The sequence below is a fragment of the Schistocerca serialis genome, chromosome 4, assembly GCF_023864345.2.
Source record: "Schistocerca serialis cubense isolate TAMUIC-IGC-003099 chromosome 4, iqSchSeri2.2, whole genome shotgun sequence".
Lineage (NCBI taxonomy): Eukaryota > Metazoa > Arthropoda > Insecta > Orthoptera > Acrididae > Schistocerca > Schistocerca serialis.
In genome coordinates, this window is record NC_064641.1 from 648,744,324 (window position 1) to 648,761,936 (window position 17,613).

General features: G+C 38.6%; 1 protein-coding gene across 4 annotated transcripts in view; it reads left to right on the forward strand.

The window, feature by feature from the left end:
* LOC126475509 (C-terminal-binding protein) overlaps nt 1-17,613 on the forward strand; it is a 190,945-nt gene that overhangs the window by 112,144 nt on the left and 61,188 nt on the right. For all 4 annotated transcript variants that reach the window (XM_050103425.1, XM_050103422.1, XM_050103424.1 and 1 more), the window contains exons 3-4: nt 9,002-9,130; nt 9,433-9,655. In XM_050103425.1, coding sequence (XP_049959382.1) covers nt 9,002-9,130; nt 9,433-9,655 — 352 coding nt within the window. The remainder of the gene's footprint in view (nt 1-9,001; nt 9,131-9,432; nt 9,656-17,613) is intronic.

Sequence of the window (17,613 nt, forward strand, 5' to 3'; positions counted from 1 at the left end):
CTTACAGCGGCTCCAATGCTGTGGCAAGGAGGTGATCTTTTGCTGGGTACCTGGCCACGTTGGGATACAGGGTAACTGCATGGCTGGCAAAGCTGCCACGGAAGCATTTTGGGATGGTGCTGTCCATCAATGCCCCATCCCATTGCACGCCATAATCTCATTTTCTGACAGATGAATCGTCCTTCAGTGGGAGACTGAATGGTTGCAGGTGTCAGACCACAAACAGCGGTCGCTCAAATCAACCACTAAGGCTTGGTGGACTTCATGTCAGCCTTGCCGCTGGAAGGGGGTTTTGCTTACCAGACTGCGCATCAGGTGTAGCCCTCTCACACAAGGCTTCCTCCTCTAGCAGGAGGACCCACCATTCTGTGAAGTTTGTGACGTGCCGGTTCAGTTCAGTATATTGTGGCTTTGTGTCTCCTATATACTGATAATGGGTAGTCCTCGGTCTCACTGGAGATCGGCCGACCACCCTTGCAGATACCGATACCAGTGTTAACAGAGGGGTGAAATTTTGTGAACTGTCAGGCCTCCTCCCTAAACTGGCAGGGAAGGGCGGCAGACTTCGGTCCGTTATAAACTGCTCCACATGTGGGGACAGACTTTGCCCCCACCCATGAGATTTCAATGTCTTCGTAAGGGCGCTGATGACCATGATGTCGAGACTGGTGCTATGCCACCTACTGCATTCCCCTGACTTAAGCCCTCGTGAGTTCACCTCGATTTCTAAACTGAAGGAAATACTTCACTGCATTCACTTCAGAACTGCTAAAAATTCGTCGTGCAATAGACCGCGCCGCTTGAACTGTCAACACAGCTAGCACTGCAAAGAGTATCCTACAACTTCCACATCCCTGGCAATGGGTTATGCTTAATGCTGGTGACTACTTTGAAGGTCAGTAAAACTTTGAGACACGTATCTATTTTGTACGAGCTGCAAATAAATTGTTGCCACTATTAAAGTTCCGACCCATGTAGAAGTGTCATTAAGAGGTAAGTTCATAGCAAAACGTACAGGATCTCCTTCTCTTACTTTTTTCTTTGTACAAATTCATGTTGGTAAGGAATTTGTTGATACTCTGGGGAAGGGGGACTAACTTATTGACAAACACGTAAATTGGATTTTGCAGCATCTTACAAAATTTCTCTAAAAACGATGCAGCTTACTAGAAACTGAATGTTGGCTGAGTGATGTATGGTGCACGAGAGATATTGCTTATCAAGGAAGCAAGATAATTGTTATTATGAAAGTTCTGTGTTGTTGGATGCGTATTTAATTTCATATGATCCCCGAGAACATAGTTCTCCATTTCTGGCAGTTTTCCATTCTGTCCAGTACTACTGTGGTATTACTATCAGATGGGTGGTCATTTTTCAGGGATTATTGTCTTATCCGGAATGTTGATTTTTGAGATCCTAACCAACATCAGTAAGTTATGAACTATCCCACTTCCTCTCCCCATGTTTGTGAAAAATCTGAAGTTAATCTATCTGTGCATTAATGTTAGGAAAACGTAATTAGATAAAGTTGGAGGAGTCTCCTTGTGATTTTTTTCACATAGCTGATATTACATTTGTTCTTCTGTGCCAAGAAACCTGTGCATTTGTTTTGTTACTCGTGCAATTTGTAATGAACATTTGATGTGTACAAATGGAAGTGTAAGTGACAGCCAAGTAAGGTGGTGGTGCGTATAGTTAGAGACAGAGAATACTTTGCTACAGAGCTGGTGTGCTCTGTCTGTTTCAAGCCAGAAATTTCATGCCTAACCTGGCAACTGGCATTGCTGTTGTAAGTGCCACATAGTGCTACTGTTTCTGCTTCTGACTTTCTTAGAAAACATCCCATGCTCATACACCTATTGCTATTTATTATTAATGTGCTATTTGGTGTGTATGCTTCACAACAATCCATAACACACTCTATATTGGCTAAACAAAGGGAAAGACAACCACTCATCTGCACCTGATCAATACTTGGAGCACAGAAACACTACGAGAAAACTGCATTCGCACTAGCTTTCAAGCATTAGCTCTTTCTCTACAGTCTATTCATTGTAACAGCAATCCTGATATGTACACTACACTGCATATTCTTTACATTTGTTGTTACATTATTGTATTTTATTTCCCGCAGAACTTCAGCTATGTTTAGTTGGGTAAAGTAGTAACGTTAGGTTTTATGCGGCAGCGTAGCTCGCCTGCACTACTCAGAGTGGATAACACCACACAATGCTTGACCGACACATTTAAACAGGAAAGCTGGTCCATGAAGCCCACATATAGTGATGTCAAATGAACAACTACAGATAATCATGTGGAATCTTATTTGTTTGTGTTGGACACTATTCAGCTGTATTTTAATGTTTCATTTAGTTTGTTTCTAGTTGGTTTATTTAACGCTTCTCACTGATAGGTACTGGAAAACGTTGGAACACTGAAAGCACGCATGTCAAAAGTGTTAAAACATTTAGAAGCAGATTAGATGGAAACGTTACACCTGCAGATAATTAATAAAATCAGCAAAACAGCAGGCAAATAATAAAACTAGAAATGGCACTTCAATTTTAAAAGGAATAAATTAGTATACAGTAATACTACAGCACTATGTTTTGTAGGGGACAAGGTGGAAACCTTATTTTAGCTTACAAAGAGCATAAAAGAAAATACTTTGGTAAACTTAGTGTAATTTATATGTGAGAGCAGTTCGTGATTTTAAGAGCAAAGCGCCTAGCAATCAGCGCACATTGGTCTATCGATTATTCATATGATTTTGAAACGCATCCCTGTCGTTTTTTGAACACATTTTAAGTTGATTCCTGAATTAATCATAAGTTGATTTTTGGATGCGTGCATAATGTATGTGATGCCTCTGTCAGGTGAATCCTTGTCGCATCTAGAAATAAACTTTCCGCAGAAAAAAGGGGACGGGGCTATACGAACTGAGCGGAGTAAAGCCGAACGGATGAATGCCAATTGCTGTCTGATTATGTGGTTGATTGGGCTTGCGAATGATCAGCGTTGTTATGATTACTAGCGAAATCCATAGATTCAGACTACCAGAATGGAAATAAACGACTAACAGGAATAACTGGTGAGAAAGATTACATATTATCTTCTCGATGTATCCAAGAAAATGAAAATTTGACAGAAAATTTTAGGCAAGATTGTTACACTAGTAAGGACCAGTTGTACAGTCCCTGGCTAGCAGCCGCTTAAGTTCTATTCTGGAAGTAACGCGGAAAAGTGTTGTACGAACATGTAATAACGCCTAACCAGAGAATAATCGCGATATAGGTAAACCTGTGATTCTGGCAGGTTTAGTGAAGTTAATTGGCGAACAAATTTTGACAATGGCAGGAATAGCTACAGAATTGGTGATGACAAGATTTTTTAGGAAGAGGAAGGAGAAGAAACGGGGACATCCCACAAATTATGGAAGAATAAGAAGATTCCAAATTTATATCAAAATTTCTTAATACTACTTTCCAATCTCATGCTTGAGAATCTGGTGCATATGAATGAAATGTGAAACTAAGAGTATTTCCGAACATAAAGCTTTTCGTGAATTATATTCTGTCGTGTTATAACAATGACCATTTGTGCCAAAACAGTCTTGTTTATTTGGTGTGTGTTACAAAATTGCTGCAATATTAGAAAGGCCTATTTTGTTTTATCTAGCAGACAGTGACAAAATAGACGTAATCAGATCGAGAAACACCAGTCTTTGGTATTATTTGTATTAACAGCTTTTTCGGTATTAGATAGCAACATTTCGATTTTTCATGTAGCAAAACGTTTGACGAACTTTGATGAGGTAATAGATTCTTTCCCAAAAAGGAAAGCACACATGTAAAGCTGTTGCAAGATTAGAGAGAAAAATTTCTAGGAGCTAAGGATTGAAGAAATGTGTACTTCCTTGCTTGTCTCTTGTCTTCATTGGTTTCAAACTGGCCGGCTTGGAGCAAAAGAGGCACCACTGGACATTTCAATTTCCATTGTCCTGAATATAGTTTGATGGCATCCATTACAAAATTACACGTTTCAGTTCCACAGAGCGAAAAACAATGACGTGCGATATAGGAATGCTGTATGAGGAGGCGTGGCACTGCACTTTCGCACTCTTGAGAACAAATAACATGTCTTACATTTCCTCGAACACATATGTTTTATGTTTCAGACTTCTCAGAAAGATATGCGCTACATGATGAAAATATTTTTGAAAATTAATTTTTTTTACTATTGACCCAGTTAGCAAATATCGTAGATCGGGCAGATGCGCAGAGCTGTCCGAGTTACAGTGGGTAGTAACCACATTAGTGGTTTTGCTGTTTCCCCTTCGTTTACTCTCATGTCAAATGAAAACGAAACAGGTATCTGTGGCCGGGAGCTATCAAGTGAATTTTGAAAAGCTTAATATCAGGTCGAGGGCTACTCAATTAGGAATCTGGACATATGAATGTGCATTTTAAGTATGCACTTTAAATGTGCACATTTTAGTATGGTTCACAAAATGCCTATGCTCTTGGACTATCCTCTGATGTCTTGTTTCTTTTATTACACAATGTATGATCTTTCAGTGTTTTACACTACATACATATGGGGTTCCTACTATATGGTAGCTGCGCAAGCGTGGTGTGGCCTGTTATCTGTGCTCTCTGGCAACTGCTGAAACAAACCTCTTTCTAACAGGTCGTGGGAAAATATTGCGAATGGTAGTTTGAAAAGCGATACTTTCAAAGTAAATGTTACTTTCAAAGTAAATATCCCTTTTCGTAAGTTGAACTATGTGCGAGAATGTACCATGTATTTCATAAATCACAGAGGGTTTGACTCTCATTTAAAAATCAACTCCTTGATTATGAGCCATTTAGAAGAATTTCGAACCCTGAAGATCAGACATTTATGTCATTATTAAAAATTTTACTGACACATTTGTGTAAGATATCTTAAAGTGTAACACACGCAGAGAAGATCAATATTATATGCGAAAGCTTAGCTTCTTTTGGCACTTCTTCACCTTAGAGGCCAATATTATATGCGAAAGCTTTGCTTTTCTTGTAGCTACGCTATGTATATTAATTTAAAGTATTAACTTTCCCTGTTTGTATGTTCATGCTACTTAACAGTGATGTTTCTGTTGGCTGACTAAATCACGTGTCCTATGCTCTGAATATCTGCTGTCATCGGCTTGCGAGATCACATGACATGAGCTATGACTGGCTTACAAAAGCACATTGCATTCTCCATTTCAATGATTCAGAAAGTAACATGCGGTGTCTGGTGAAATTCCAGTGTATACTTTCATAATACGAAAATACGCAATGTACATGTTGCTGCACATCAAACATATTTCCAAAACGCATCCCCCCCCCCCCCTCCCCCCCCCGAGTTTCGTATTCTAAAGTGCCGGGAAATTCTACACCCGTGTATAAAACCATAACCATTCAAAGGACTGATAAGTTTAGCAGTTCCGAGAGAAAATATACTGTCACTTAACACGGGAAAAGTGTTTTTTCACCTGGGAGAAAGCGTATTTTTAACTGGGAAATCCGGGAACTTTTTTCCTTGTCCGCGTGTACACCCTGTAATTTGGGTAGAATATATTTAAACCATTTTAGGAACAGTCCACCATTAATATTTCCATGATAATCTCTCGTCTTTGTTCGTTCAAAAATCAATTATCCACCTTCCACAAAACCACCTGCAACAAAAGGTTGTCTTCTATCAGTCACTGTTTTATAAGTTCACACTTTCTGTGTAAGATGTCCTGCATTATCTCAGGTTTTGTTCTCGCATTCGAACTGTTGAATCTGCCGGAGATACTACGTTCTCCACAAAGCAATATTCTCAATCTGTAATCATACCATTTCATTTCCTGCTTTCAGAATGAAAAGAAATATCTTTTATCACTTTATAAAACATCATTATTTTAAAAGTAGGCAAGTTGTAGTCATTATTTATCACTTGAAATGCCTTGTTTACTATAGACACTTCGTTCCTGAAGAAAAATGTGTGAATCTCTGACCACGTAGCATTTTTAATGAAACCATCACTATTTCCTAAAACACATAACCGGCATTTTCCTGTCTTTCCTGTAGTTGACAGCTTACACACATCGCGTCTTTCTTTTCATACTCACTCTACACTTGTCACATAAACACTGGTAAACTCTGATGTCAGTGCTGCAAGTTTCTTTATCAGTAATGATGGATGTTTTCCTGAAAACATCTCAAAACCACTGAGAACTATCAGTTTTTCACCACTTTTAACAGTGTACCTCTTCTATGTTTCACAAAGGAACACTACACAGTTTCAGCCATTTTTCACCTTACGCTTGGGAAACATGAACAAGCGAGAAACACCACAATGACTGTCCGCATGATTCTTGAAAAATGGTTTGGGAGGGGGAGAGGTTCTTCCGACCCTCCTACCTTCCAGATCATTCTTCAGAATGATAGGTATAACTCAATGCTCCAGTACAAGATCACCACCACTTAGAAACTGAGGAATGGTGAGCAGTGTGTTGCCACGTACAAAGGTTGATTTTCCTCAGCACACTCGATTTATTGTCAAATGTGCAACACTTCACGTCGTTTTCATAGACATAAAAAGGAGGAAATTAACTTACAGTGGAATTGAATCCATCATCTTGCATATACAAGTCAGTTGCTATATCTACTACACAAGAAGAGCAGCAACGACGTTGTAGATTTGGTGATATTTTTATAGTGGTACAATACCATGTTCCTCAAATTAAGAAGAAAGCGAAATCTTACATGTTTTGGTGTTTCATATTTGAAGAAGAAATTGAGAGAATATGTACAAAACAAGCCGACATGTACCAATCAGAAAGTCATAATGTTGTGCACAGACTTGTTCAGTGAAAGTAACCGTCCACTGTGATTTGAAATAAGAAATACATGGCATAAGCCTACTGTTGTCTGTTAATGCATTAGATTGCCTGAAAGTTTCAATAGCGGTAGTATAACACACAATATCTAATACATAATTAGGGTCTATTTCCAATAGCACACCACCACCCATAAATGAGTGTTATGAATCCTTTCCATTCACCACACATTTATTTGTTTACATCAGGATAATAATTACAATAGAGTATACCAATAGCAACGAACTCTAACACTCTCTCTCTCTCTCTCTCTCTCTCTCTCTCATACGCACAAAAACCATATAGGCACCCAAATGCAAACTCTCGTGGCCATGACAAGGCCACTTACTGATGCTTGATTATTAAAAGCAATTACATGAGCTGATTGATATGGGGATAGAGCAGGAAAGGACACGAGGGGTAGCAGGAAAGAGGCAGGTCTTTGGACAGAATACTTTGCGGCTGCACAACAAGACAAAAGGAGTACAGAGGTTAAGAGCAAATACAGGTGTAGGAAGAGGGCGGGGAGGGGGGTTGATAAGCTGCTATTACTGTACAGCATTGTACGTGGATGTGACAATTAACCAACCATTGACTTGCATGAATGGCCATTGTCTTACTGTGGCAAACCAAAAAATTGACCATGTAGTATTTGAACATGCTGCCCGCCGCAGCGAAAATGACTTCAACAGCCGTTTCACAATGTGGGCCGTTCGTATACTCCATTCAAGCAAAGTTTTTCTGAACCACACAGAAGGGAATGTCACTTAACACATCCTGTGCTCTCACAATCCCCGTGACTGAAATCTCCGCAAACCTATTCCCACTGCCACACTGTGTCTTTCCCCTTCTGTCTTCAGTCAACACCAGTCCTAGGCCACCCACATCATGCATTATTGTCTCCCATCACAATTAACTCACTCCCCTCCGTCCCATGTGGATATCCCCCCCCCCCCTTCATTTTCAACCCCCCTCCCTTTCTCCCTCTTCATATTTGACCTTCCCCCCCCCCCCCCCCCAACTTTTTTCTTGTTTAATTTACCCCTGTCCCCCTTTTCCTACATCTCTTTTTGCAGTACCCTCTGTACTCCTTTTGTCTTGCTGTGTGGCCACAGAGTCTCCTGCTGCTGCTGCTGCTGCTGCTGCTGCTGCTGCTAGAGAAAGAGCTACTGCTCAAAAGCTAGTGTGAATGCTGTTTCCTGTGCTCCACACATCGATCAGCTGTAGGCGAAAGGTTGCATTTCCTGTATTTTGCATATTGCTCCATCCTGAAATTTCCTTTATTGTTCTGTGTTGATTAAGTTTCTTTGCCACAGCTAAAATAACTTCAGAATCATCACTGAAAGTCCTGTGTGCTCTGTGAAGTGCATGCTGCAGACTGATCCGGCTCAGTGATACTCTTGGCTGTTGCATCATGTAGCCCATTTTCCCTTGGTGTACTACGCATCATTCTACCACCTTGTTCTTACATGCACACCACTATAGTAGCTTACATGGGATTTGTCCAATACAGTCTATGGTGGTTAACCTGATAGTATATCAAGACAGGGAACAAAGATGTGACTGCTTTTCATGATAAATTGGTTGTTTTTCCTTGTCTGGTATTGGATCCTGTGTGATGGATTTGATTTATCTATGATGATCCTAGTGTGGTTTCTATATTTTTCTTATCTACTACTGTGTTTGTTATGTTTTTAAGGAACCAATTGACATTTTTCTCCTCACTAGCATATGTGGTAGCTTCTGTTCCTTGCTCCTCATTTGTTTTTTCTTGCTACTGTTTTTTGAGGATAGAGGTGGGTGGGTGAAATTGAACTGATAAAAAAAATGTTACTATTTGTGGCAGTGTGCAATAATTGAAATATAGTCAGAATACAGCTTAGGATTGAAATTGCATTGGGAAAATACTTCTATCTAGATGTTGGCACTAATACATCCAGCTAAGTGCCCCTTCAGTGGAAAAAACTGAATATTCCAAACATGTTGAAACTGTTATCAGCGCTCTGTCCTCACTGCTTATGTCAGTAGTTTTTGTGTGCTGAATGACCTTTTTTTACTACATCAAAAGTTTCTTTTGAACAAAAATTTTTCTAATAAAACAATATTTTACAGGTCCTAAATGAGGCAGTTGGTGCCCTAATGTGGCACACAATAATATTAACAAAAGAAGACCTGGAAAAATTTAAAACACTAAGAATCATTGTGCGAATTGGAAGTGGAGTTGACAACATTGATGTCAAGGTAAACAGACATACTTACATTTATTATTTTCTTCGTGATGGGCTCTTATGGTGATGGTTTCAATGTTTCCATACCAGAACAACAAGGTTCATGCACCATCTAGAATTGGCCTATTGTTTGATGTTTTAAACTCTGTTGTTGGTCTAAAACATTTGTAGCTCATCAGCAGGTGCAAACAATTAGTAGTTACTTTCAAACTGTTCAGTCTTTCACACACATTCAAAACCATTTCTAACTAATATGGCCAATTTCTCATCAAATGAAAACTGATAATTGTAATTTCAAAATTTATCACCTCACAGGCAGCTGGGGAGCTAGGTATAGCTGTGTGCAATGTCCCGGGATATGGTGTAGAAGAAGTGGCAGATACCACACTTTGCCTCATCCTGAACCTATATAGACGTACGTATTGGCTTGCCAATATGGTGCGTGAAGGAAAAAAATTCACTGGTCCGGAACAAGTTAGGGAAGCAGCCCAAGGATGTGCAAGAATACGAGGGGACACGCTTGGCATTGTTGGTCTCGGTACGTATCAATGACCATTTGTCACTATTTTTTGCTACAAAGGTAACTAAAAAATATGCATGCAAATACCATTAATAAGTACTTTATTTTGTGTGGCTCATTTGCTTGGAGCAGTGCACACAGTTTTTACCAAGTATAAGACAATCCTGTAAATAAGACTATACCCCCCCTCCCCCCAATAAAAGAGGCGCTTTTAGAAAACTTTATTTTTAATATGTTCTGGCAAATTAAAATTACAAACTTTTCCATTTATATAAAGTATATCCTCAAAAAATTAACATTAGACATATTATGAACTTAACACCATTTATTGTCTACATTTTGACAATACAAAGATACATAAAATAACCGAAAAGAAAGGTTGGTGCTAATTTTTAGTTTAAGTTCCTCCTTTGCGTATTGCATATGCTGGTCTGTAGTATTACTATTTTCAGGCATCATCACATCTGAAATCATTATTTGGGCTGATAGTTTCTCCTGATAAGTGAAAGGCAAGAAAAGAGGCGTGTGTTCCTATATATGAGAAGCAGTGATATTTATAGTCTTGCTAGTCACAAGTATTAGGCTCTTACTTCAGAGCACATCACGATTTACAGGGTGATGGTTGGTAGGGGGGTCACGCCTTTTAGAACAACTACTGAAATTGCTCTGAATGAAATATGCAGCAATGAAAATTACTACCTCAGTTGTCAAAATGTTCCACTGTTTCTATCGAAAATGTTGTGATGTCAGGGATTGTGATTACAGCGGGTGTATCCACCCCAGGAAAAACCCGGGAAATTTTTCATCTGGGAAAAACCTGGGAATTTTTCAGAATTCCAGAAATTTTTCATTGTTTTAGTTTTCAGTTAAATTTTTGTAATTTTGACTGGTAAGAACTGATACTCTAACAAAGAGTATTACTGTATCCCGCTACTGCAGAATAATACGGCAGCAGTAAAACATAAACAAGAGAGAGGAAAAAAATAAAACTGTAGTGGCAAAAGAAGTGCACCATTTACAATTACAAAACACTGTGCACACACAAGTATCTTCCAACAACAAAATATGTCTAAGGCATTAGGACGAATGCTGTCCAATGCTGCATAACAATAAACTGCTTTCTACGAGTGACGTCAGTTGCCAACCGGTATCATGTGCGTGCGCAGTTGAGTCGTGTGTGAACAGTATCTTCTCCCGCTTCTGGCTACTTGAAGTGTAGCTGTTCGCTGTATAGGCAGTAGCAGCAAGCAGCCAGATGCTAACAAGAAAAATTCTTCTTCTGGCGCGCCCTAGCTGCCAGATTCACACATGCGCAGAGTTGTAGCAGGGAGAGGGGTAGTCCCCACTGACCTGTTTATTTTTAGTGATTTTGCTGTTTCCTCTTCGTTTACAGCTATCATGCAAATAAAAACAAAACAGATTTCTGTGGCCAAGAGCTATCAAGTGAATTAAAATACGTTCTCATAATTAAGGAAGGCAAAAATATATACTAGTTTGTTTTCTAATTTTTATTTCCATTTTTTAGCGGTCAAGCATGTTTGTTTTCTAATTTTTATTTCCATTTTTTAGCGGTCAAGCATTAATAAATAGCCTTGCAGAAAAATGAAGCTATTTTTGTCTGTTTGCTAAAGGAATTTGGCTTTCATTAATCTTTCAAATCTTAAATGGAAACGCCCATTTTTTATTGCAGATTCGGATTCTCCATAAAAAAAGTAATCAAGTTTTCTCTGAAACATTTTTTAAACTATTGACAGATGGCACTGAAATCGAGAAAAAAGTAAAATTGGGGAAGAACTTTGATTTATTTAGAACTATCCAAGACAGACGCATCAAATCGATAAAAGATGTGCACCAATTCTTTTGTATAAAATGTACTGTATGGTACTTTCAGAGTTACCGAGGAAAGATGACATGGACGTAGTAGAATGATGTTCCCGTGGGGTGCTTCCTTAGTGTAAACCCCTTTGCCTCTCGAAATTTGGGGTGCTTAATCAATCAAATTAGCCATGAACAAATTATGACCATTTGCTTCAATGCATAAAGTCAATCTATGCAGTGCGAAGAGGTTAGAGTATTTTCTAACCTCCTTCATTGTGTGTCGTGGAGCTTTCCCTCTCAACGCCTTTCGCCTGCCCAGCTAGTGCAACAGTGGCCAGTCGCCTTGTGTGGTGGACAAACAATAGTCAGCTCTGGCACTCACCCATCTCACACAATGTTAAATTAAAATAAATGTCCTTGTGAAACGAAGAATTAAATAACAGCCCATTAAAACAAATCATAGTGATTTTAGACATTGCCTGCGATTGCACCAATGGCAGGAGTACAAACACCAGTGTCAGGATTTTGTGACAATGCACAACCTTTACAAATCCTTCAAAATTAATCTTCATATTACCTGAATTTATATTTGTAAGGTGACACCTATATTAATCTATTGCACATCATCAAAATATTGGATCTCAGCAGTAATAGTTCAATCTGCGAATGTAAGATGATCCTGTATTTTTTAAATGACGAATTTGGGGGAAAACCTAACCTTATAATCGGGTAAATACTGTAGTTTGTGCACATGCTGTCAGTAAGTACAGTTCAGTGGATTAATTTCCCGCATGTGAACTTTGAAATCTGTGCACAAGTTACTGTGAGTGCAAGTCCACGTGTGTCATCATGATAAAGTATCCAGCTCTCAGATACAAGGCCAAAAAAGTGAAGACTAACTCTCGAAATAATACCTTATTCGTTAATCAGTAGGACGATTATTCCCAGAGGCCCCCAGTCAAGTGACTGTTCAGTTCCGACCTTGACCACCTCAGAAATGGCAACGTACTCGAAAGGAACAGCCAAATATTTGTGCAATGAGAATATAAATTTCACAGCTGTGCGATGATGATGATGATGATGATGATGATGATATTACAAATAGTACCGTATTTACTCAACTCAAATCTAAGCGGCACTTTTTTCCTATTTTTGTAATCCAAAAAACCACCTGTGGCTTAGAATTGAATGCAAAGTAAGCGGAAGTTCTGAAAAATGTTGGTAGGTGCCGCTACAACTAACTTCTGTCATCGAATATATGTAGCGCTACACAGCCACTGGCACCAAAATCTCTGCGTCACTAAATAAATTAAAAGAAAAGGTAGAAGACTGTAAACATTATGCCATGTATTCTTTTGTGTCTGCTGCTATCTTGTTTAAATCCTGTCTGCGTAATAAACTACGAAACCAGAGTGAGACAACAGCAAACGCGGAAGAATACACATATCATGGCATGTTTATATTGGTATTATTCTTATGCTGAATGGTGATACAGTCAGAAATGAAGCACAGCAACTGACTAGATTTTTAAATCTTAGATTAATCTAATTTCTGTGCAAAATGTAATGTACTAAAGAGGCATTTGCAAAGATTTTCAAACGGAGAAAAATTTTTGCTAAACTCTCGTTCAGAACATCTTCTATTGTATGCAGTCTATTATTTGGTTCTTGTTGATCATTATCAAAGAAAGCTGCAGTGTAAGTATCAACAAATAGCAGTCTCATGCCATTGTTTCACTTACGAGACAATTCCTCTCTCGTTTTTTATTGTAAGCCGCATTTGCGCGCCCAAAACCAAGCCATGCTGCGAGCGGCGGCTAAACACTCATTATCAGAATGCGACAAACAATGGATGACACAGTACAGTAATGAATTTTCAGCTTAGAGCGATGTAAAGACCTATAACAAAGATAACGGCACTTATGGCATCAAAGCAAAATAAGCAATAGATTCAAACCAGACGAAGCACGTGAAAAAGGAAGGGTACTCGTATAAATACGGACGGAGCGCCTGACACACAGCAATGGCTACTTCGTAAAGCTTAACTGTTAAGCTTAAGACTCGCACCAAACTACTGTAGCTGTATCTTCATCCATTCGACCTCAATTGTGTCTCATGTTACAACGGGCCAACTTTGTTTCGATTTGAAGGTGCAGTCTAAAACTTTTCTCTCCCATTGAATTTTGAGTCTTAAATTTCAGGTGCGGCTTACACTCGGGGAAAATTTTTTTTCACTTCATTTCGAGTCTCATTTTTCAGTTGCGGCTTTGATTCGAGTAAATACGGTAAGCAAAAAGGTAGAAAAGAGGTCAGTCCAAAAACTTTTTGTTCTTCTTGTTTATTTTATTTCTCATAGTATTGTCAAAATGTAGAAAGTCGATAAATGCCATAGTTCAGAGTAAATATATTGCTAACTTTTTGGCAGATACTTTGTCAGTAAAACAGAGTGAAATTTTGATTAGTCAGAATAAGTTACAAATAAGTTTTCTCTAGGAACCCCTTAGAAAAAGGTCGTTGTCTTATATTCAGGGTTGCCTTATATTCAGGGTTGCCTTATATTCAGGGTTGCCTTATATTCAGGGTTGCCTTATATTCAGGGTTGCCTTATATTCAGGGTTGCCTTATATTCAGGGTTGCCTTATATTCAGGGTGGTCTTACACTCTGGTCAATACGATACATGGAAAAGGTACTGCAGTCTTCAAACCAAAGGTTGATTTGAACACCAAAGCGCTTTATTAGGAATGGTTCTATAGGAATGGTTCTATTGGAGAGTAGTTACATGACCAGTCGTGAATGGCTGTTAATTTTTTTGTGTTGTAAGGCGTATCTTCTGGCATTTACCAAGCACATATGTCTTCTTTGATCATTGCTTCATTATGGATAATGGAGGTGAAAACAGCAAATAGCTATTTTGCTAAATGTTATGACACCATTGTTACATCTTTAGTAGGACCGAAGAGGCATGAAGCTACAGTGCTCTGTCATTGGACAAAAATATTGAGCAGTGTGGTATGTTATTTCATATGTCTCACCCATATCAGGATCCAAATAACAAAGAGAGTGACAGTTAAATATGGAAAGGGCACTTTTCTCAGCTATGCACTACCTGCATGCACAATATGGCTGTGTCAGTAACAGGTGTGCAATTCAGTACAAAATCCAGTCACAGATTTTCATTTAACATGCAGTACAGGAGTGGATTTATCATTGTGTGAAGAATAAGAACAAAGGGGGAGGGCAATCCAACAAAAATAGATAACAACAGTTACATTAAAGACCAAAGTGCTCAGTAACTGAATGTTACACTTCCCAGTAGCAGAATGATTAATTATCAACAAATGGCAAAATAAAGCTCACACATTTTTATTCCATCCTGGACCTTTAATTGTTCATATATATCCCATAGTTCTCTGAAATAAAGATCGAACGTTCTGAAAGTTTCTTCTTATAACAAAAGACCTGGCAAAACATTCTTCTTGACATGGTTTGTCTCTTGTGTGGCAAAAGGTCTATTAAACAGCCCACAAGATTTCACAGTATGTGTTTTAGTATATGTAACAATAACAATCACTAATTCATCATCATCAAAGTAAAGAAAGAATGGTTCTGTTGGAGTTTCCACTACTTCTGCTATCTGCAAATAACCTCTTAGTTTTTCTCTTCAGTTTTATATGCTCCTTAATTGGACAACCATCATCGGTAATATATATACTCCAAGATTTGTCACTTACAGGCAGTTAAATTGGAATTGGTATCTCTTGCACTTGCGCCAGTGTTACTGTCTCCATCTTCTAAAGTTTTATCTGACAGACTGTTCATCATTATCTCATAGCAGATCTATCATAATGAGCTGGGCAGTTAAAAACTTGAACATTGTCTCATGGCACATGAGAGAGAACACTTGTCTATATGTACAAGGAAGGCATACTAAAACACAATTGGTTAGGACAGTGATAGTGGCAAATTTACTTGTTTACCTGTGTGTTCTAAATGGCTAGTCTACATCATTCCTAGTCGAGGGTTGCCTGTCTAAAGGCTCCCGAGGGCAAAATCTATTCATTAAGGGCTATAAGTGTATGTTAAAGGTTCAACATTGTAAGAGAAGTATTACAGTTAGAAGTGTGTGTGTGTGTGTGTGTGTGTGTGTGTGTGTGTGTGTGTGTGTGTGTTTCATAAAAGTCTTCTCCCCTATACCCCCACAAAAAGGTGAAAAAAAAGTTTATCACTAAATACATTTTCGCTGTTCATGTAGTGAAACTGCTGCTTCAGTCATGACATTTTAATTTATTATGTCTTCACTACTAACTCTGCTCTCAACATGTTTTGCAGGTGCTATCCACGTACACCACTGAATGTACCTGCAAAATTATATCATTCTATGACACACTGTTAAAGATTCAGTGGTCACCTATGTAAAAATGAGAATATTTGTATTATGTATTAAAACAGTACACTATGTTGTGGCTGAGTAATACTTTCATTAAGAAAGTAAATTTGTTGTTTATACATAATATGCCTCAGTGTGGTATGTTTCAAAACATTCTAGTATACGAAGAGCAACATCACAACTCGGACACCAGCAAGGCATTTCCTTTTAATGCACTTCTCCATTTTGTGTCTTCGTTACATCAGCTCTCTTCGCAGGTCTAAATTATAGAAACATTTCACATCTCAATAGGTGATCCCATTTTGGCAAAAAAAAGTACGCTACTCATTATGCTCACGCCAATTTCTTTATGTTGGTTGCCTTGTGCTGTCTACAAGAATGTTTTGTCGTCGTCTTATAAAGCACAACTGGATTATAGTCCATGTAAAATTACTTTTCAGTTGACATCTGTTATCCGCTGCTCCAGAGTTGCCACATCGACCTGTGGTTGCTATTCAGTGAGATGATACACAAACACATCAGGTCACTTCACAAGTGCTGTTATGTTTAACGTGGAGCAGTGTTGGCAGCAGCCACCATGAGGTATGACAGGAATGTGGCTGTGACTGAACAGCATAGCCCTAAATTCAAACTCCTGTCTTAACTTAGTCACAACCTCGATGTGATAAGTAATGTCATAGAAAACATTCAGCTACCACAGAAAACATTCAACAACCACCTGTGGCAGAATTATTAATCGTACTCACTTTAACAGTGTTTAAAGCTAACCTGTAGGAGCAAACACAAGACACAAAAATTTCAGTTTCTGTGCTATAAGCACTTATCCGCATTCTCGTTGGTTTGTGGTAACTGTCCTCACACTGGCTACACAAGCTGATGTGTTACCAACTGATGAGCAGTACGGGTTTGCCTTTGGCTATGAATCTATAGGCAACAAAGGCATGAAGTGTAGAGATAAAGCATAATGTTTAAAAGTAAGGAAACTTTTTTTACATACCTACGGTGATTGCTAGCTGCAGGCAGCTGCATTGTCCAAAATAGGGTAAATACTAGTCATTTCAGAGTCACTGGAACTTCCCCAAAGTGGGTAAGTAACAAGCAGTTCCATAACGCTATTGAGAAGATATTCATTATTCCATGCTTAGTCAATTACTCATTTCGTATGCGTCACACAGACCTCCAATCCATTTCGATGACATTTTCCAGGCCTTCAATAGTTAGTTTCTAAACCTCATGAAACTTTGTATGTTCCTGCGCAACATATCCTTTCACTTCAGCTAAAATAACTTGCATTTTGTCATTACCTCTGAAAAAATTATCTGTGCCCCTCCATTTCATGTGTAGCTTACGTTCCCTTCTCAAAAGACCTAAGTAGGTTTAAATTTTTAATTTTTAATTACTAGCTTGACAACCTTATGTTCTTGTAGATCATTGCTGTTAGTCATGCAAGAGAATACTGCCGTTGTTTTGTACTCTCACAATTAACGTACAACATGTGACAGGCAGCAATTGAGGTGTTGGTGTAACCTGTATTGAAAAAGGTTTCCAATAGTCTATTCACAAAGATTTTCTGCCCCTTTTATTGTGTACACTTCCATCCTACGTACATATTCACTTCAATCATCACAAAAAACTACAAACAGCTTTATCATACTTACCTGGCTTGATTTTTATGTACATTTGAATATGCATTTCGAAAATGAATTTGTCCTCTAAAACAGCACATGCATTCATTAACTGTTCAGTATCCATCCATAGAGGAGAAATGTAG